The sequence below is a fragment of the Microcaecilia unicolor genome, chromosome 5, assembly GCF_901765095.1.
Source record: "Microcaecilia unicolor chromosome 5, aMicUni1.1, whole genome shotgun sequence".
Taxonomy (NCBI): Eukaryota; Metazoa; Chordata; class Amphibia; order Gymnophiona; family Siphonopidae; genus Microcaecilia; species Microcaecilia unicolor.
Window position 1 is genome coordinate 168446087 of NC_044035.1, and position 16836 is coordinate 168462922.

The 16836-nt window shown below is 42.1% G+C and overlaps 1 protein-coding gene across 1 annotated transcript in view; it reads right to left on the reverse strand.

The window, feature by feature from the left end:
* The window catches only part of CNGB1 (cyclic nucleotide gated channel subunit beta 1), a 143467-nt gene that overhangs the window by 108322 nt on the left and 18309 nt on the right, over positions 1-16836 (reverse strand). Inside the window, exons 3-4 of the mRNA XM_030205000.1 lie at positions 5139-5296; positions 641-835 (exon numbers count right to left, since the gene is read on the reverse strand). Coding sequence (XP_030060860.1) covers positions 641-835; positions 5139-5296 — 353 coding nt within the window. The remainder of the gene's footprint in view (positions 1-640; positions 836-5138; positions 5297-16836) is intronic.

Here is a 16836-nt window from a genome sequence, read left to right on the forward strand (position 1 = left end):
TACTGTATTCTGCCATTTTTCTTCAGCAATTCTGTCCCACATTTTTTATTTTATCCTTCCTTCTCCCATTTCTGTCTTTCTTTCGTGCATTTTCATTGTTCTTATATTTTTTTTCACCCTTCTCTTAGGGGCCCTTTTACAAAGGCACGTAAGGTCCTAAGCACATCCAGTGTGTGCCAAATCAGCTTTACCGCCCAGCTACTGTGTACCCTGGGCAGTAATTCTAAACTTGGTGTGCGTCAAAAACATGCAGTAGAAAATATTTTCTACTTTCTACTGCGTGGTGGTTACCTGGTGGTAAATGACAGTGGGCGCGCACTGCATGCCTACTGCCTGGGTAGCACATGAGACCTTACCGGTAAGTCAGTGGGTGGTGGTAAGGTCTCAGGACGAAAATGGACGCGAGCTGGTTTTTATTTTGCTGCACGTTCATTTTCTGGCCCATTTTAAAAAGGCTCTTTTTCCAGGACGCGGCAAAAACTGGTCCGGTGTGCGCCCAAAAGATGCGCTCGCACTTCTGCAGGCCACTTTTTGCCACTGCTTAGTAAAAGGGCCCCTTAATGCATTGTCATTACATCTGTATGTGTTCACTGGTTGCATACACTGTGACATCACTCGAATAACCCCTCCATTTACTCACTGGTTAAAGGATCAATACTGGCTGGGAATTTGCACGGCTTCACACAACAGGACAAGGGACGGGTTTTGAATTTACAGCACAGCATCTCACAGTAATGTTCTTTCTCTTCAGGTTTGGTACCCTCTGGCTCTTTCTTCTGCTCTGGTGGTTCAGGGGGAGGGGGAGGTGGAGGTGGAGTTGCTTTCTTGACAGGAGCTGTATGGAAGAACTCAGAGAATTATTCCACTGAGCAGAGTTTTCTTAGGGTTGTCAACAAATTCCATTTTTCAGGTTAGATTTATTCAGTTCTGGTTTTGCATAATTGCATGCTTGGACTTGTAGTTTTGATTCTGTAATAAGAATACAGCTATATACTCAGGTATGCAGTGGAGTAAAACGCCATGATCTGCTTATTAGTTAATGGCGGTATAACAAATCCAAATAAACTATAATATTTCTTGAGTTTTATTTGAAGATTCTGTATATGTACTGCAAATTTATTCAATTTAACATGCTGCTAAAAGTTTTTTTTTTTAATCCCATTTCAGTGTTGCCCACTGCTTTTCTACTTGTCCCAGATGTTCCTATCCTGCTAACAACTCCTTGAGATATTCCCCCATTTTGACAAAGGGGCCCTTTTACTAAAGCTTAGCGTGTAGTAATGGAATTAACGCACCCTAAGTGCCGTAGCGAGGGCGGCTGACACCCTGGGCGGGTTGCTGCTGCGCACCCCCCCCCCCCAGATGCAGCACGGCACCCCCCCTTGGAGCACACCCTCCCCCCCCCAGAGTGCATTCTTACTTTAGGGGCGGGCAAGAGGGCCGATCCGCCCCCGAGTGCACGTCGCTGGGAGCTGCGTCTGCTCCGCTGGTTCCTTGCTCTTTCTGCCCCGGAACAGGAAGTAACCTGTTCCGGGGCAGAGGGAGCAGGGAACCATTGGATCCGACACCCCCCTAGCGTGTGCACCCGGGGCTGACCGCCCCCCCCCCCCCTTCCTACGCCACTGACCCTAAATGACAGATGTCCATTTTATACCTATTGGCCTTTTAGCATTTAGTACATGCTAATTCCCGTTAATGCACACTAAGCTGTAGTAAAAGGGCTCCAAAATTTGCTTTCCTAAAATCTAAGACCCTTGCTTTTCAATAAACCATCTCCATCCATATCCTAATATTGAACCACACTATCTGGTGATCACTGGATCCCAACTGATCAGCTACTACATTATCAGAAACACTCTCCCCATTCATAAATACTAGGTCCAGTATGACACCTCCGATTTCATTACCAGTTGTCGGAATAGTTCTCTCTGTAGAGAATCCAGGATCTCCCTACTTCTAGATGACACTACAGCAGGGATTTCCCAATCAATACTCGGTGAATTGGAATCACCTGTCAATAGAACGTCCCCTTTCATAGTAATATTGTGAATGTATTCAAATAAATCTCTGTTATTTCTGCTGCCTACAAGGGAGATTCAAGCCATGTCTATATTTCTGACAACCTCATCCTGATGCATTATAGAACCTGCAGCAGAGGTCAACGAGAAGAATCAGGGATTAGAAATACAATCATGCATTAGTATGTAAGTTCCAAACCAGAACTGACCAAAATATTTCCCTACTGCAATTGGCAGTTCTGCTATTTATATAAAAAAATACAGATCTAATTCTGCTATACAAATTTATCAAGGACCCTTACAGGGATCTTGAAGTTGATCATGTTAACAAAGCAGCTGGAAGAAAACCCATAGGGACACCATCTAGAAATAATGACTAATAACGTAGGGGCCAATATGCATTAATACTGACCATTAACAAGGAGGAGGAGGTGGACCTTAGAGGAGACTGCTGTCTCTTTCTCATTTGTGCGTCAGATGCTGATATGGAAAAAATTTGGCTAAAACCAGACTGGTTAACTTTTATTTGGACGACTGTGGTCCAGCCCAAATGTAACAAGTTATTTTTGGGAAGAAATAAGAGGTGTGCCAAGGGTTCAGGCCAGTCATGCTTTAACTGGAGAGTAGTAATTTATTTATTTAAACATTTATATGTTGCTCATCTAACAATTCTGAGCAGCTTCCATATTAACATACATAATAATCATAATAGTAAAACTATAAATCAAAGCAATAAAAACATAAAATTTACAAAGCTGCCCAAATAAAACAAAAAAATTGGCCTATTTAATCTAACCACTCCCAAAAGGCTAAGCAAACTGAAGCATCTTTACACATCTCTAAAACATCAGCAAATTAATAGCAGATCTTATCTTGGATGACCACATATTCCACTCACCTGGATCAAAAACTGTAAAATGCCCAAGCTATAAAGTAGCGCATATGCATTTATCTTGTTGGGCTGACTGGATGGACCGTACAGGTCTTTTTCTGCCGTCACCTACTATGTTACCACGTATGTTACAATAAAGACAAAATGCTTGCAGCCGATAACCATTGACATATTTTAGAGCTCATCATAGCCACCTTATACTTCACATGAAACTCTTTCAGAAGCAAGTGAACTCTCAAACATGATGTGATATGGTCCACATGAGATTTATTCATCAAATGTGAGTCCATGTTTGGGGGGGGAGGCAGAATATGGCAGTGTCTCAGCCTGGACCTGTGCTTAAAGGCCCCCAGAATGCTCAGTCCTCATGCATTTTCAAGCCCAGGAGGTGAGATGATGGTGGCATTAAAGGTGGGGGGAGGCTCTCTCTCAAGCTGAACTCCAAATTCTACTGCCCTAGGCAGACTTCTACTCTGCCTAGTAAAAGGGCCAGCCATGATTCAAGTGATATCTGATTAAACTTAACCATTTAAGCCTAATTGAAAAAATGTCTGTGACCCAACTTAACCAGATAAGTATTTTGAATTTCATGGATAAAGTTACCAGATAAGTTATCCTGTTAAGTTTAAATAGACATGCCCCACTGAATATCAGCTTTCTAGTTACAAAATTATGGGTGTAATAATTGACATAGCACCTACTCTGTTCATGTTAGTTTTATCCCCTGTGTTGTTTAGTGACTATTATTATTGGAGGAAAAAGCAGAATAGGTCCATAATTTGCAGTAACATTTGCTCTCTCTTCTCCAACCCTTTCCTTTGTCATGTGTCTTCCTTAAGTAAGCAAAAACAACCCAAATTTAGGTCAGCTATTCCTTTTCCCTCCCTGCTGTAAAAAATGTGGTTAATGTGGGGATTTTTTTTAAAACCACCTTCTCCTCCTTCACAGAGCTGTGACCATAAGCCTCCCCAGCCCAACTGTGACCTTCTTCGCCTGCTGCCCCCACCCCGCGACGAGCTGCAGGCTTCCCTGCTCCCCAGGTCGTCCATCTCGTCTGCCCTCAGCTCCCCCCTAGCCCTCGTTTGCTTCCTGCCGTTGCCCTACCTTTAAATATTGCATTTTTCTTCCAGTCGCGGCGCCATTATTAAAAGCAGAAGCAGGCTCGGCTCCAGCCTTCCCTCGCATGGCTCCGCCCTCTTCTGACGTATTTCCTGTTTGCGCAAAGGCGGAGCCATGCGAGGGAAGGCTGGAGCCGAGCCTGCTTCTGCTTTTAATAATGGCGCCGCGACTGGAAGAAAAATTGTGATATTATGATCCCTTGTTTCATATTGACGGTCTGCATTTTCCGTGTGGGTGGTATATTGGTGTATTAGGTTCTGCCCAGTGTAATAAGTACATAAGTACATAAGTAGTGCCATACTGGGAAAGACCAAAGGTCCATCTAGCCCAGCATCCTGTCACCGACAGTGGCCAATCCAGGTCAAGGGCACCTGGCACGCTCCCCAAACGTAAAAACATTCCAGACAAGTTATACCTAAAAATGCGGAATTTTTCCAAGTCCATTTAATAGCGGTCTATGGACTTGTCCTTTAGGAATCTATCTAACCCCTTTTTAAACTCCGTCAAGCTAACCGCCCGTACCACGTTCTCCGGCAACGAATTCCAGAGTCTAATTACACGTTGGGTGAAGAAAAATTTTCTCCGATTCGTTTTAAATTTACCACATTGTAGCTTCAACTCATGCCCTCTAGTCCTAGTATTTTTGGATAGCGTGAACAATCGCTTCACATCCACCCGATCCATTCCACTCATTATTTTATACACTTCTATCATATCTCCCCTCAGCCGTCTCTTCTCCAAGCTAAAAAGCCCTAGCCTTCTCAGCCTCTCTTCATAGGAAAGTCGTCCCATCCCCACTATCATTTTCGTCGCCCTTCGCTGTACCTTTTCCAATTCTACTATATCTTTTTTGGTACAGTAAGGTTCTGAGTGTGTTTTTGCACAAAGTTGTGCATAGTGTTTTGCAGTTGAACGATTGTGGTTAGTATATGCTTTGAGCAACCACTTTATTCTTTGACATATGATACATTTCTAATATCTAAATTTAATAAAAGGTATTGTGACTTTTATTTTTTTTTCTGTGTTATCAGACAATTATGGATTTAAGCCCCGCCCCCTTTAGCCTCCCCAAACAGTTGGGCCACCGACTGCCTATGGCTGTGACTCACATGGTGTGGGACTCTCCTCATCACTGGAACCTTCCTGGTCAATCAGCTTCTCCTTTGCCTTCTCGGTTCGGTCCTTGAAGAGTCTAACAAGCTCCTGGAGTCGATCATTAATGACGGCGCTGTTGTGGCTCATGGCTGAGCCTGTACGCTCCTGCTCACTGTCAAGATGGACAATTATTTTCAAAGCATGAAATAGTTGGAGGAAAAGCAGCAGCCCGTTGAATGAGACAATGGCATATTAGCTTTGAAAGCTTGCTTTTTTTTCTATGATGCAATCCGATAGACACTGAGGGCCTGATGCACAAAGTTTACTATGCTTACAATGCTTGCTTTAGACCAGTTGTAGTCAGTCTAAAGCAAATGTTATTTAGCGTCTAATGCACAAAGGAGTTCTGTGTTCCTTTTACCATTCACCATAGCAGCTATCAATAGCGATATGCAAATGTATTACAACAAGCTCATTAATATTAAGATGATCACTCTGAGCGATGCACAGATATTTCCGTGCACCGAGGACCTCTTTTACAAAGCCGTGCTGCTGATTCTTGGTGCGGCAAATGAGAAGAAGCCCATTCAATTCCTATTGGCTTCCTGTCATTTGTTGCACGGGAATCGCCAGTGCGGCTGTGTAGAAGAAGCCCTGAGTGCCTACTTTTAACATGCAAAATTTTCCGGGCAGGTCCAGCGCTGTTGGTGTATGGGGACAACCTGGTGGAGCAGTCTGCTTGCACTACAGGTTGCTGGATGTAGAGTACTTTTGTTAAATTGCCCAGCTCTGGGTAGACAAGGGCTAGCAAATGTAAACAAAGCAAAAAACAAAATTCCCCCTCCCCCCACCAAAAGAAAAAAAAGAACACTTGAACTGAGCAAATGATTCACAGAAAAAGCATTTTCTTTGTAAACTTGCTCCCCTCCCCCAAATTCTTAAGTTACCACAGCTGTTTTGCAATAGCCTTTTAAATGAAATAAACAAGATTAAACACACAAAACACTTATGCTTTAGCTGGTCATGTGTGCCGTAGTTGTGGAAAGCCAAGCTTTGAAGGTGGAAGTGCATGCGCAGAATATCAACGCTTACCAAAATACTGTTTTGCACATGTGCTAGGCGCTTTCCCTACCAAGCCTTACAGATATTCAGTACATCTCATTTACATGCAATTTCCTTTGTGCATCGGTCAATATTTCAAAATCGCTAAGTTCACTGGCGGATATAAACGTGCACTGTGTTTAATGGTGACTTTTGTGCATCAGGGCCTTAAAGAACAATTCTATAACTGGTGCCTCCATTTAGTCACTCAGTGGGAGCCTATTTTATAACAGACCATAGTAAATAAAATGATGTAAATGATGGCAGATGCATGATCCATCCAGTCTGCCCAACAATCACATTCATTATGAAACCATTATTGAACCAACAATCTTATAGTAGTATTACAAAATTTTATTCACTAAGTTCCACATTACGATGTCTTCCCTTCTCCACTGAGATACACAGGACCTGCATTCATATCATACAATATAAAAAATACAGTATAACCCCCCTCCCCCCCCCCGCATATTTTATCCTGATTTCTTGCCATTTTCAGGGCTCAGACTGTAAAACAGTGCCTGCACTGGCCCTACTTCCCAACTACTGGAGTTGCCGTCAAAACCCACTCCAGCCCATCTTGGTATGTCTTTCTATATATGGAACACAGAGCATAGAAGTCTGTCCGGAACTGGAACCGGAGCACCTAGGTCCCTTTACAGAATATTAGTGTAACTCAGTATTGGCACGCCTTATATTTAGGCAGCCACAATTACTGCAGGCAGCCCTAGAGCTGGTATAAGTGCGGGCGCTTAAATACAGAAGCTGCCTATGTAACTGACAGTATTCTGTAAGTTATATTCATGATTGGGAGCCCCCCCCCCCCCCCCCGAAGTCCCACCCATGCTCCACCTGTCTGTATGCCTCCATTTATATGCTATGTTTGTTAGGGGCACCATTACAGAATAGCACTTAGACAGAATCCCCCGGATTCTACATATGCCCCCAGATTCTATATAGTGCGATTAGATTTAGGCGTTGAAACTTCTATAACACTGCACATAACTTAATTGGCTTAACAAGCTAATGAGAGCTGATAACAGCACTTAACAACAATAATGAGCACTAATTGGAGCTGATTAGAAGTTAGGCGCACAATTCGCTAAGCGTATTCTGTAACAATGTGCGGCGAACTTCTAATGCATGGAGGCAAAAATGGGCATGGTTATGGGTGGGAAAATGGGTGTTCCAAAATGTAGGCGCCTAGTTATAGAACATGGCCCAAAGCGCCTAAATCTACGCACTGAGATTTACACCGGGTTTTCATTGGCGTAAATGGATGCACGCAGATCTCGGTGCTGAAATATCAACTAAGCATATTCTATAATCGGCACCAATTTTTTTTATGCACCATATATAGAATCTCCTCCATGGTGACTAAAGTTGTACTGTATGCACAAATCAGCATGCATAGCTGATTTCTGCACACAACTTAATTGATTGATCAACCAATCAGCACCAATAATTGGCTAGTTATTGTCATTAATTGGCATTAATTTGGAGTTATGCGCACATCATATTCTTTAACGCTGTACACTGAACTCCTTTAGTGCGTAATTTCAAGGAGGTGTGGACAGGGCATTTAGGGGGGGCCCGGGGGGCGTTCCCAGAATTTACACGCATTGTTACAGAATAGACTCAATCGGTGCCTAACTTAGGCGCCAGCACTTATACTGACAGTGTCTAAAGTTAATCATTGTTTATGAGCTTAACACTATTCTATAACAGCTGCCTAGTTTTAGGTGGAAAGAGTTACATAAATGCCAGTGTTCTAGTCATTGATGGACATATGTGAACACATAACTCTTTTAAAAGACCATTTTCTTACTAAGCGTCATTTTGTAAAAATGCATCCAAAAGCGATGGCATGAATACATGGGTGAGTTTGAGGACCGCATGGGCAGCGTGAACATTTACATGCGTATATTATAAAATATTACAATCTATACACATTCTTTAATAATCTAGGCATGAGCATCTACACCAGCTCTTCAAGTCTAAAATATAGGAGCAGTTTTGACCTTTGACACAAGTATTCTATACAGAAAAGTAGGCACCTTCTGCCCGATATTCTACACTATTTAACCAGCCAGGAACAAATCTTGGCCGGTTAAATAGCTGGCTGGATAAATAGCGCTAAATAGACTAGCTACGAATATTCAGTGAGCGAGCCTGTTATTTCCTGCTGAATATTTGTGGTCAGCGCTTAGTGGATAACCAGCTATATCGCCTGATATAGCTAAGTTTGAAGGCCAAATTGGGCTGCCAAAATAGCAGGCCTATCTTTGGCCAGACTCAATTGAACTGACCAGCACTGAATATTGACCAGGGGGCCCTTTTACTAAGGTGCGCCGAAAAGTGTCCTGCGCTGGTTTAGGCTCATGGTTTGGATGCACGCAGGTCCATTTTTCAGCGCGCCTGGAAAAAAGGCCTTTTTTGTGGCCATAAATGGACGTGCAGCAAAATTAAAACCAGCGTGCATCCATTTTCGGCCTGAGACCTTATAGCCACCCATTGACTTAGCGGTAAGGTCTCACACGCTAACTGGGTGGTAAGCATCAGTGTACATAAACTGCCGATTACTGCCAGGCAAGCGCCATGTGGTACAAGATAGAAAATATTTTCTACCAAGTGTTTTGGACGTGCGTCAAAAATGGAATTAGCGCCTGGGGCACACGGTAGCTGGGCGGTACTTCCAATTTGACATGCATTGAATGTGCTTAGGTGCCTATATTCCTTAGTAAAAGGGCCCCTTGGTTGGTTAAGTTGAAACAGGTGAAAAATAAACTGGATATTTAATGCCGGTCACAGGAAATGGCTCAGCACCAACTGTGGGAGTTAGCCAGGCTACCTCCTGTAGTCTGAATATCGGCTCCCTATTATTCTTTTTAGAATAGGCTCCAAACAGGTGCATTCTTGGTGCTCCTTTATAGCATTACTCTCCACATACCCCAATAATCTGAATCTTTGTGAATAAATTCAGTTCAGATGCTCCCTGAGAATTCTGCCTTAAGCTGACAATGTGGTATTAATGTTTTGCTTGTAAAGAAGAGGAAGGAAATTATACTTCAACAGAAAGTAAAAAGTACATTATGGACATGAAGACTGTTTGTGCCGAAATATGCTGATTGTCTGTTCATGCCTTGAGACAGCTGAATCAGTGAAACTCTGACCACAGTCGATGGGACTGATTCTCAGAAGTAAAAATGCACCTAGTCTTTTTTTAAAAAGCTAAGTCTTTGAACATTTTCTGATTTTGTCATGTTTATTAGGTAGATCCAGTTGAAATTTAAAACAATTCTTTTTGAAAGGTTTTTTTTTTAAGCCTATGAAGATAATTGACCCTGGTTAAGTCCTTTTCACCCTGAAAGATTTTCAATACGGGTGAAGGCGAGGGGGCTGAGGTTTTTTCCCTTTCATATTTATTGTTCTCCATGAGGGTTAATATAGTCTATAAAGTACTTTTGCAGATTATATGAGAGAGGATTTGGTGGAACTCCCATTAATAAAAATACTACATACCTAAGATTATAAATATTTAATATAAAAGTTTGCAAACCATACTGGACATAAACAGATCAGTTTTTAGGAAAACATCTGGGGTGAAATTTGAAACATCTACTTTAGACATTTCAAATGATTCCTAGGTTCAGTGCTGTTATGGTGCTTGTTTTAGAAGCTCTGTTCACATTTTAGACATGAGGAACCAGCACTTAAAGGGAAAGGGAAATGGGACTTGATATACCACCTTTCTGAGGTTTTTGCAACTACATTCAAAGTGGTTTACATATATTCAGGTACTTATTTTGTACCAGGGGCAATGGAGGGTTAAGTGACTTGCCCAGAGTCACAAGGAGCTGCAGTGGGAATCAAACTCAGTTTCCCAGGATCAAAGTCCACTGCACTAACCACTAGGCTACTCCTGAACATAAATGGATAGACCTCGGCCATCTAATTTGCATAAATATCTAAGTTCCAATTTTACAAAGCTGGAATATACATGTCTAAACATGAAGAAGGTCCAAATGGCAAAGGTGCCTGGTCTAGGCATGTTTGTTTGTTTTTTTGTGGGGGTGACTCAGAAGAGCCTAATACATGAACATTTATTCCCCATATCAGAAGGAGAATGAACGTCTATGTCCTGAGAGACCAAAGTCGTGATTTACACCTTCTGCCTAGGACCTCTAGGTTTCAGAAAAGTGCTCCTATTGAGCAGCATTCCACAGGGATTAGGGGAGGTCACCCCCTTAATCCACTAGTGCTTAATGTCTCCCCCTCCCCCAAAACCAACTGGCAAGGGATATTGGCCACTGTGACCACTTAAAGAAAAAACAAACATTTATATTTTCAAAATGGCTAAGATAAACATTTATGTTCAGGTATATAAAGGTTTATGTGGCTCTTTTGTTCTTTTTTTGTTGTTGTTCTTTTTTTATTCATACTGGGTCAGAACAACGGTCCATCTAGCCTAATCCAGGTCTCAAATTCCTGGCAGAAACCCAATTAGTACCGTGTTTCCCCGAAAATAAGACAGTGTCTTATATTAATTTTTGCTCCCAAAGATGCGCTAGGTCTTATTTTCAGGGGATGTCTTATTCGGGAGTAGTAGGGGGACTGTGGCGGTCGGGAACAGTATTGAAGTGGGGGGCCGTGGCTCGCCTATCTGCCCACAGTGACCGCAGGACTCGAGCGGAGCAGAGCCGCCCTGGCCATGGAGGAGGGGTATGCACTAGGGAAGGTAATGGAATGTGGGGCCGGGCTGCTCTGGCTGGGGGTCTCGGGAGGTTGTGAGAGGGCTTAGGGCGCAGGATCATCCCTACCGTATTACAAACGTTAAAAATTCTACGGTAGCTCCATTCCCCGTTGGTGCCGCTTTATGCGCTCCTCCTGTACATTCACAACACTTTCCATCCTTCTAGTCTGACTTAGCCCTTGGGCGATGGAGCAGCACCGAAAGGGCTCGGTTACTCATTTTCTTTTCTTTTATTATTTCTGCAAGGGGGATGTTTCTTCTCTTTCCGGGCTCACTTACCGGTAGTTGATCTTCACAAAAGCGTGAAGGAGGATGGTAGGAGTCCGCTGGACGATAGATTTTCCACCTCAGTCTTGTTTCTTGCATTTCTTTAATGTTATTTCGTCTTTGGGTTGTAGCAAAAAAAAATTAAGGTTTCTGTGTCCATGTCCCATCGGGGCCAAACAAAAACTTTGCTAGGTCTTACTTTCGGGGGAGGCCTTATATTTAGCAATTCAGCAAAACCTCTACTAGGTCTTATTTTCAGGGGATGTCTTATTTTTGGGGAAACAGGGTAGCACTATTCCATGCTACCAATCCCGGTGCAAGCAGTGGCTTCCACCATATCAGCCTCAATAACAGACTATGGAATTTTCCTCCAGGAACTTGTCCTAACCTTTTTTAAACCCAGATACGCTAGCCACTGTTACCACATCCTCCAGCAGCGAGTTCCTGAGCTTAACTATTCTTTGAGTGAAAAAATATTTTCTTCTATTTGTTTTAAAAGTATATCCATGTAATTTCATTGAGTGTCTCCTGGTCTTTCTACTTTCTGAAAGAGTGAAAATCGATTCACTTCTACCTGCTCCACTCCACTCAGTACTTTATAGACCTCTATCATATCTTATCTCGGCCATCTCTTCTCAAAGTTGAAGAGCCCTAGCTGCTTTAGCCTTTCCTCATAATGAACTCGTCCCATCCTCTTTATCATTTTCATCGCCCTTCTCTGTACCTTTTCTAATTCTGCTATATCTTTTTTACAATGCGGTGACCAAAATTGTACACAGTATTCAAGGTGCGGTCACACCATGGAGCGATACAAAGGTATTATCACATTCTCATTTTTGTTTTCCATTCCTAGCATTCTATTTGCTTTTTTAGCCATTGCTGCACACTGAGCAGAGGGTTTCAACATATTATCAACAATGACACCTAGATTCTTTTCCTGGGCGGTGATTCCTAATGTGGAACCTTACATCACATAGCTATGGTTTGGGTTCCTCTTTCCCACATGCATCACTTTGTGCTTGCTCACATTCAATGCCAACTGACATTTCGATGCCTACTCCCAGTCTCGTAAGGCCCTCTTGCAGTTTTTCACAATTATTTTGCGATTTAACAACTTTCAATAACTTTGTGTCATCTGCAAATTTAATTACCTCACTAATTATTCTCATCTCTAGATCATTTATAAATATGTTAAAAAGTTTTGGTCCCAGCCATCATCTCCAAGACTCCCTTATATGGCAGACTGACCCAGTGCTTCCCAGGATACACCACGTGGGGCAGGGCCAGCCTGGAGGCAGGAGCAAGTGGGCATTGTTCCTGCCCCTTTCAAGGTACTTGGGTCTGGGGGGCTTGGAAAGCATATTGTGATGGGGTGGGTGCCACTAGACACCAGGGACTTCTTTTTTTAAAAACTCAGGTTGGGTAGAGATAGTTTTACCTAAGGAAGATGGGACTATCATCCTAGTGGGGGTATGGGAGGCAGGCTGGCTGGTGGGCTGGAGCCGGTCCCATGGGAGGGGAGGGCCATTAGACCCCAGACCAATTATTTAGTATCAGGAAGGCAATGAGGCCAGTCAAGCAGGAGGGGAGCGAGATCGTGGCTTGTCACACACTGACAAGAAGGGGGACACTTGGCAATGAGTTGCAAATTACTACTGCTATTTTAACATGATTACTGCATCCCACTGCAGTTTTTTACAGGATCCCCATGTGTAGTCAGCGGCTCTATCGCACTGCTTTCTGGATTGGTCCCACAGAGCCACAAGCAAGTGACACAGTAGAGAGACATGTGATTGGGGTGCAGAAGACCTGTTTGCCGACCAAATAAAGGAGAGAAGTACATTGCTTAACCTATTCCTAGAAGCTAGAGTATAACTGTGAATGAGAAAAGAGGCAGCTAACTACATTAAACATGATTTAAAGCACAATGTAGACGTTAGAACTTTAACTGTTGATTCTGCAGACTTCTTGTTCAAGGTTTAGTGTTATCACGTTTGAACTACTGCAATGCCTTCTATCTTGGAATAACATCTACAAGACTTACAGCATTGCAAGTTGTTCAAAATGCAGCTGCGAGATTGATTTCTGGGCTTATAAATCATCATACAATTATATTGGTTACCAGTAACTCAACAAATTAAGTATAAAGTACTGACTATTATTCATCGAACTATTTACTCAGATGCTCCTTTGTATTTTTGAGAAGTCTTAAAAGTTTATCACCCAAAGAGGTCTCATATTGGACAATGCCATGCGACTGCCTTTGGCTCCAATAGTGAACATGCATTAAGTAGAATGTCTGCTTTTACTGTGGCTGGGACACAACTATGAAATGCACTTTCCGAACACCTGTGGTATGCAGTAGTGTGGCTCAATTCAAAAAAGCTACTGAAGACACAGTTGTTTGTGGTAGCATTCTTTTGAGACTATGAAGATATGAACTTCTTTGTTTTAGTGTCGAAGTATGTCTTTTACTGTTTTAGACTTATAAATAGGTGTATTATATAAGTTACTAGTAAAAAAGGCCCGTTTCTGACACAAATGAAACGGGCGCTAGCAAGGTTTTCCTCGGAGTGTGTATGTTTGGGAGAGTGTATGTGAGAGTGACTGTTTGAGAGTCAGAGTGAAAGTGTGATTGTGTGAGAGAGAGCGTGAGTCTGGGTGTGAGTGTGTTTGTGAGAGAGTGTGTGTGTGAGAATGAGAGTGTGTGCAAGTGTGTATGTGAGACACAGTGTGAGTGAGAGTGTGTGTGTGTGGGTGAGAGAGAGAGTGTGTGTGAGACACAGATTCTCTGTTTGAGTGAGTGTATGAGACCAAGCGAGTGTGTGAGTGACTGTGTGGCACATAGAGGGTGAATGTGATACAGTGTGAGACAGAGTGTGTGAGAGTGAGAGTCAGAAATGTTGGAATTTATTGTATTTTACATGCATTGCCTGTCACCTATTATTTCTCTGTGATTACTCTGTGACCTCTGATGTGAATTACTTAGAGAGGTCACACACAGCTATGCAACTTCCTGTGGGGGTAGACACAGCAGATGCAGCACATGGAGCACATGGAGCTCATGATCTCTCCTAACCTGAGAGGATCTATGGTGGTGTGAGCATCCATTACCATCTAAGCACATGGAAGGAGCTGATAATACAAATGTATAGTAATATGTATATATAAGCCTGTCTGATTATAATCTAACTACAAACTGTGAGTAAACAGATGTTTTGTTACTTCAACTTTAAAGTGACTCAGCAGTGAATTATTCAGGGGTGAATGAGAGAGAGATGAAGAAAGAAATTAACATTTCTAAAGCTGAAGCTGTGTGTACTAAAATCTGCTATTTACTACAAATAATCCAACAAAAGGGTTATGGGCCCAGGTCCAGGAATTGAAAAAGAAGAGAAATATTACCAGGCAGAAAAAAAGGCCACATTTTTCTCTTAAGTTTTAAAGGAAAGATTCAGTCTGTCTCTCTCTCCCCCCACACAGCAGACAGAAGGCTAAGAAAATGGCTGAGGGAAGAAATTCACCATTGTTCTATTCTCTCAAGGTGCCTAGATTAACTGAGTTTAATTATCAGCAGTGGGAATTAAGATTCATATGTTTCCTTCGAGCAAAAAGATTAGATATATGCTTAGACCAAGACAGAACAGCTGAAAATATGGCTGAATGGGACAATGCAAACTATTATGTGAAGTGCATGCTTTTGGAAGCTCTCTCAGAGAAACAAGCCATATTAGTGGAGGGAAAAGATACACCAAAGGACATTTTATATAAACTGAGAACTATGTATGCAACTACATATGCAAAGCAGCAACCAATTTGGTTGGCAGAGTTGAATGAAACCAAATTAAGGGATAAAAGTAAATGTAATGATCACATTATGCATCTTATGTCTTCATTTCAAAAAATTAGAACTTTCTGGAATTCCCATGTGTGATGCATTGAAAAGAGCATTTCTTTTTACCTCACTATCAAAGAAGTTTGATGTTTTTAGGTCTGTAAATGAGGCCATTGAAGGGCAATCTTTTGAACAGGCAACATCAAAACTAAGGCAGGAATGCATAATAAATGATTCTGAGGAGATGTGTTCTCAAAGCAAGTCAGAGAGAAATGAAACAAATTTCTTGGCAAAGAACAGAGGAAGGCGGAGCTATGGGAAAACTCCACCCAAGGGCAAGCTGATTTGCTACTCATGTGGAAAGGAGGGACATGTATCTAAATGGTGTAAGGAAACACAAAACACTCCCTCTAGCTCACCTAAGCCAATGGAACTAAAGAATTTTCAAACCAGGAAATGTATGAAGGACAAAGATAAACACAAGGGCTTTCTAATGGCAGAAAAATCTTTGACTATGGTAAATAATAATTCAAATGAAAGTACTTGGATTTTGGATTCAGGGAGTACATGCCATTTAACCAATTGTAAGAATTTCTTTCAGGAAATGTGTCCAGAGGAAGGTATTCTTAAAACTGCAAACGCAGGGACTGCTAAGATCCAAGCAAAAGGTATTGGATTCTTAAAATGCAAAGTGTCTAATGAAGTTAAAGAAATTCCTGTAAGTGATGTCTTGTATATTCCCCAAGCAGTTTGCAATATGCTTAGTGTATCTACATTAGATAAGAAGGGATTTGTGATTCATTTTGAAAACAGTAAGTGCACAATCTCTAAAAATGATGAAGTGTATGCTGAAGCTTTTATGCATAATGATGTTTATAAGCTGAACATTTCAGGTGAAGCCTCACATCTGGCGCAAGTAAGGAAGAATGATGGTAAATGTAGTCTGGAAATCTGGCACCGCCGCCTGGGACATCGTGATTCTAAGGTGATCCAGGATCTTAACAGTAAGCAACTGGCCACCGGCATTCAGATAAGTGCAGATGCTGGTAAAATGGAGAAATGCATAGACTGTGTTACTCAAAAAGGTGTGAGACCCTCATTTCCTGCATACACAGGAAATAGGAGTAATAAAGTACTGGACTTAATACACAGTGACTTATGTGGACCGTTTAATATCCCATCATTGGGAAATAACAGATTTGTGCTAATATTCTTGGATGATTTCTCTAGATATTGTGTGGCCTATTTGCTGAAAGAAAAAAGTCAAGTCACAGACATGCTGAAGAAATACGTAGCCATGGTGAGCAATAAATTTGAAAGAAAACCAAAGGTTCTTCAGACCGACAATGGTGGTGAGTTCACTTCACAAAGCATGCGCACATTTCTAGAACAAGAAGGCATTCAGCATGACACAACAGTAGCTTATACACCAGAGCAAAATTCTGTTGCAGAGAGAAAATTTAGGTCACTTGTGGAAATGACCAGATGTATGCTGTCAGATAGCAATCTCCCTAAAAGACTATGGGGGGAAGCCATTCTCACAGCAGTGTACCTACAAAACAGAATGCCAACTAAAGGCGCTGAGCGCACACCACATGAGACATGGCATGGTAGGAAGCCAAACCTGTCACACATAAGAACATTTGGAAGTACAGCATATGCTCATGTACCAAAGCAAAGAAGGCATAAGCTGGATTCCACAACAGAAAGGGGCATTTTAGTTGGCTATGCTCCAGGACACAAAGGATATAGAATT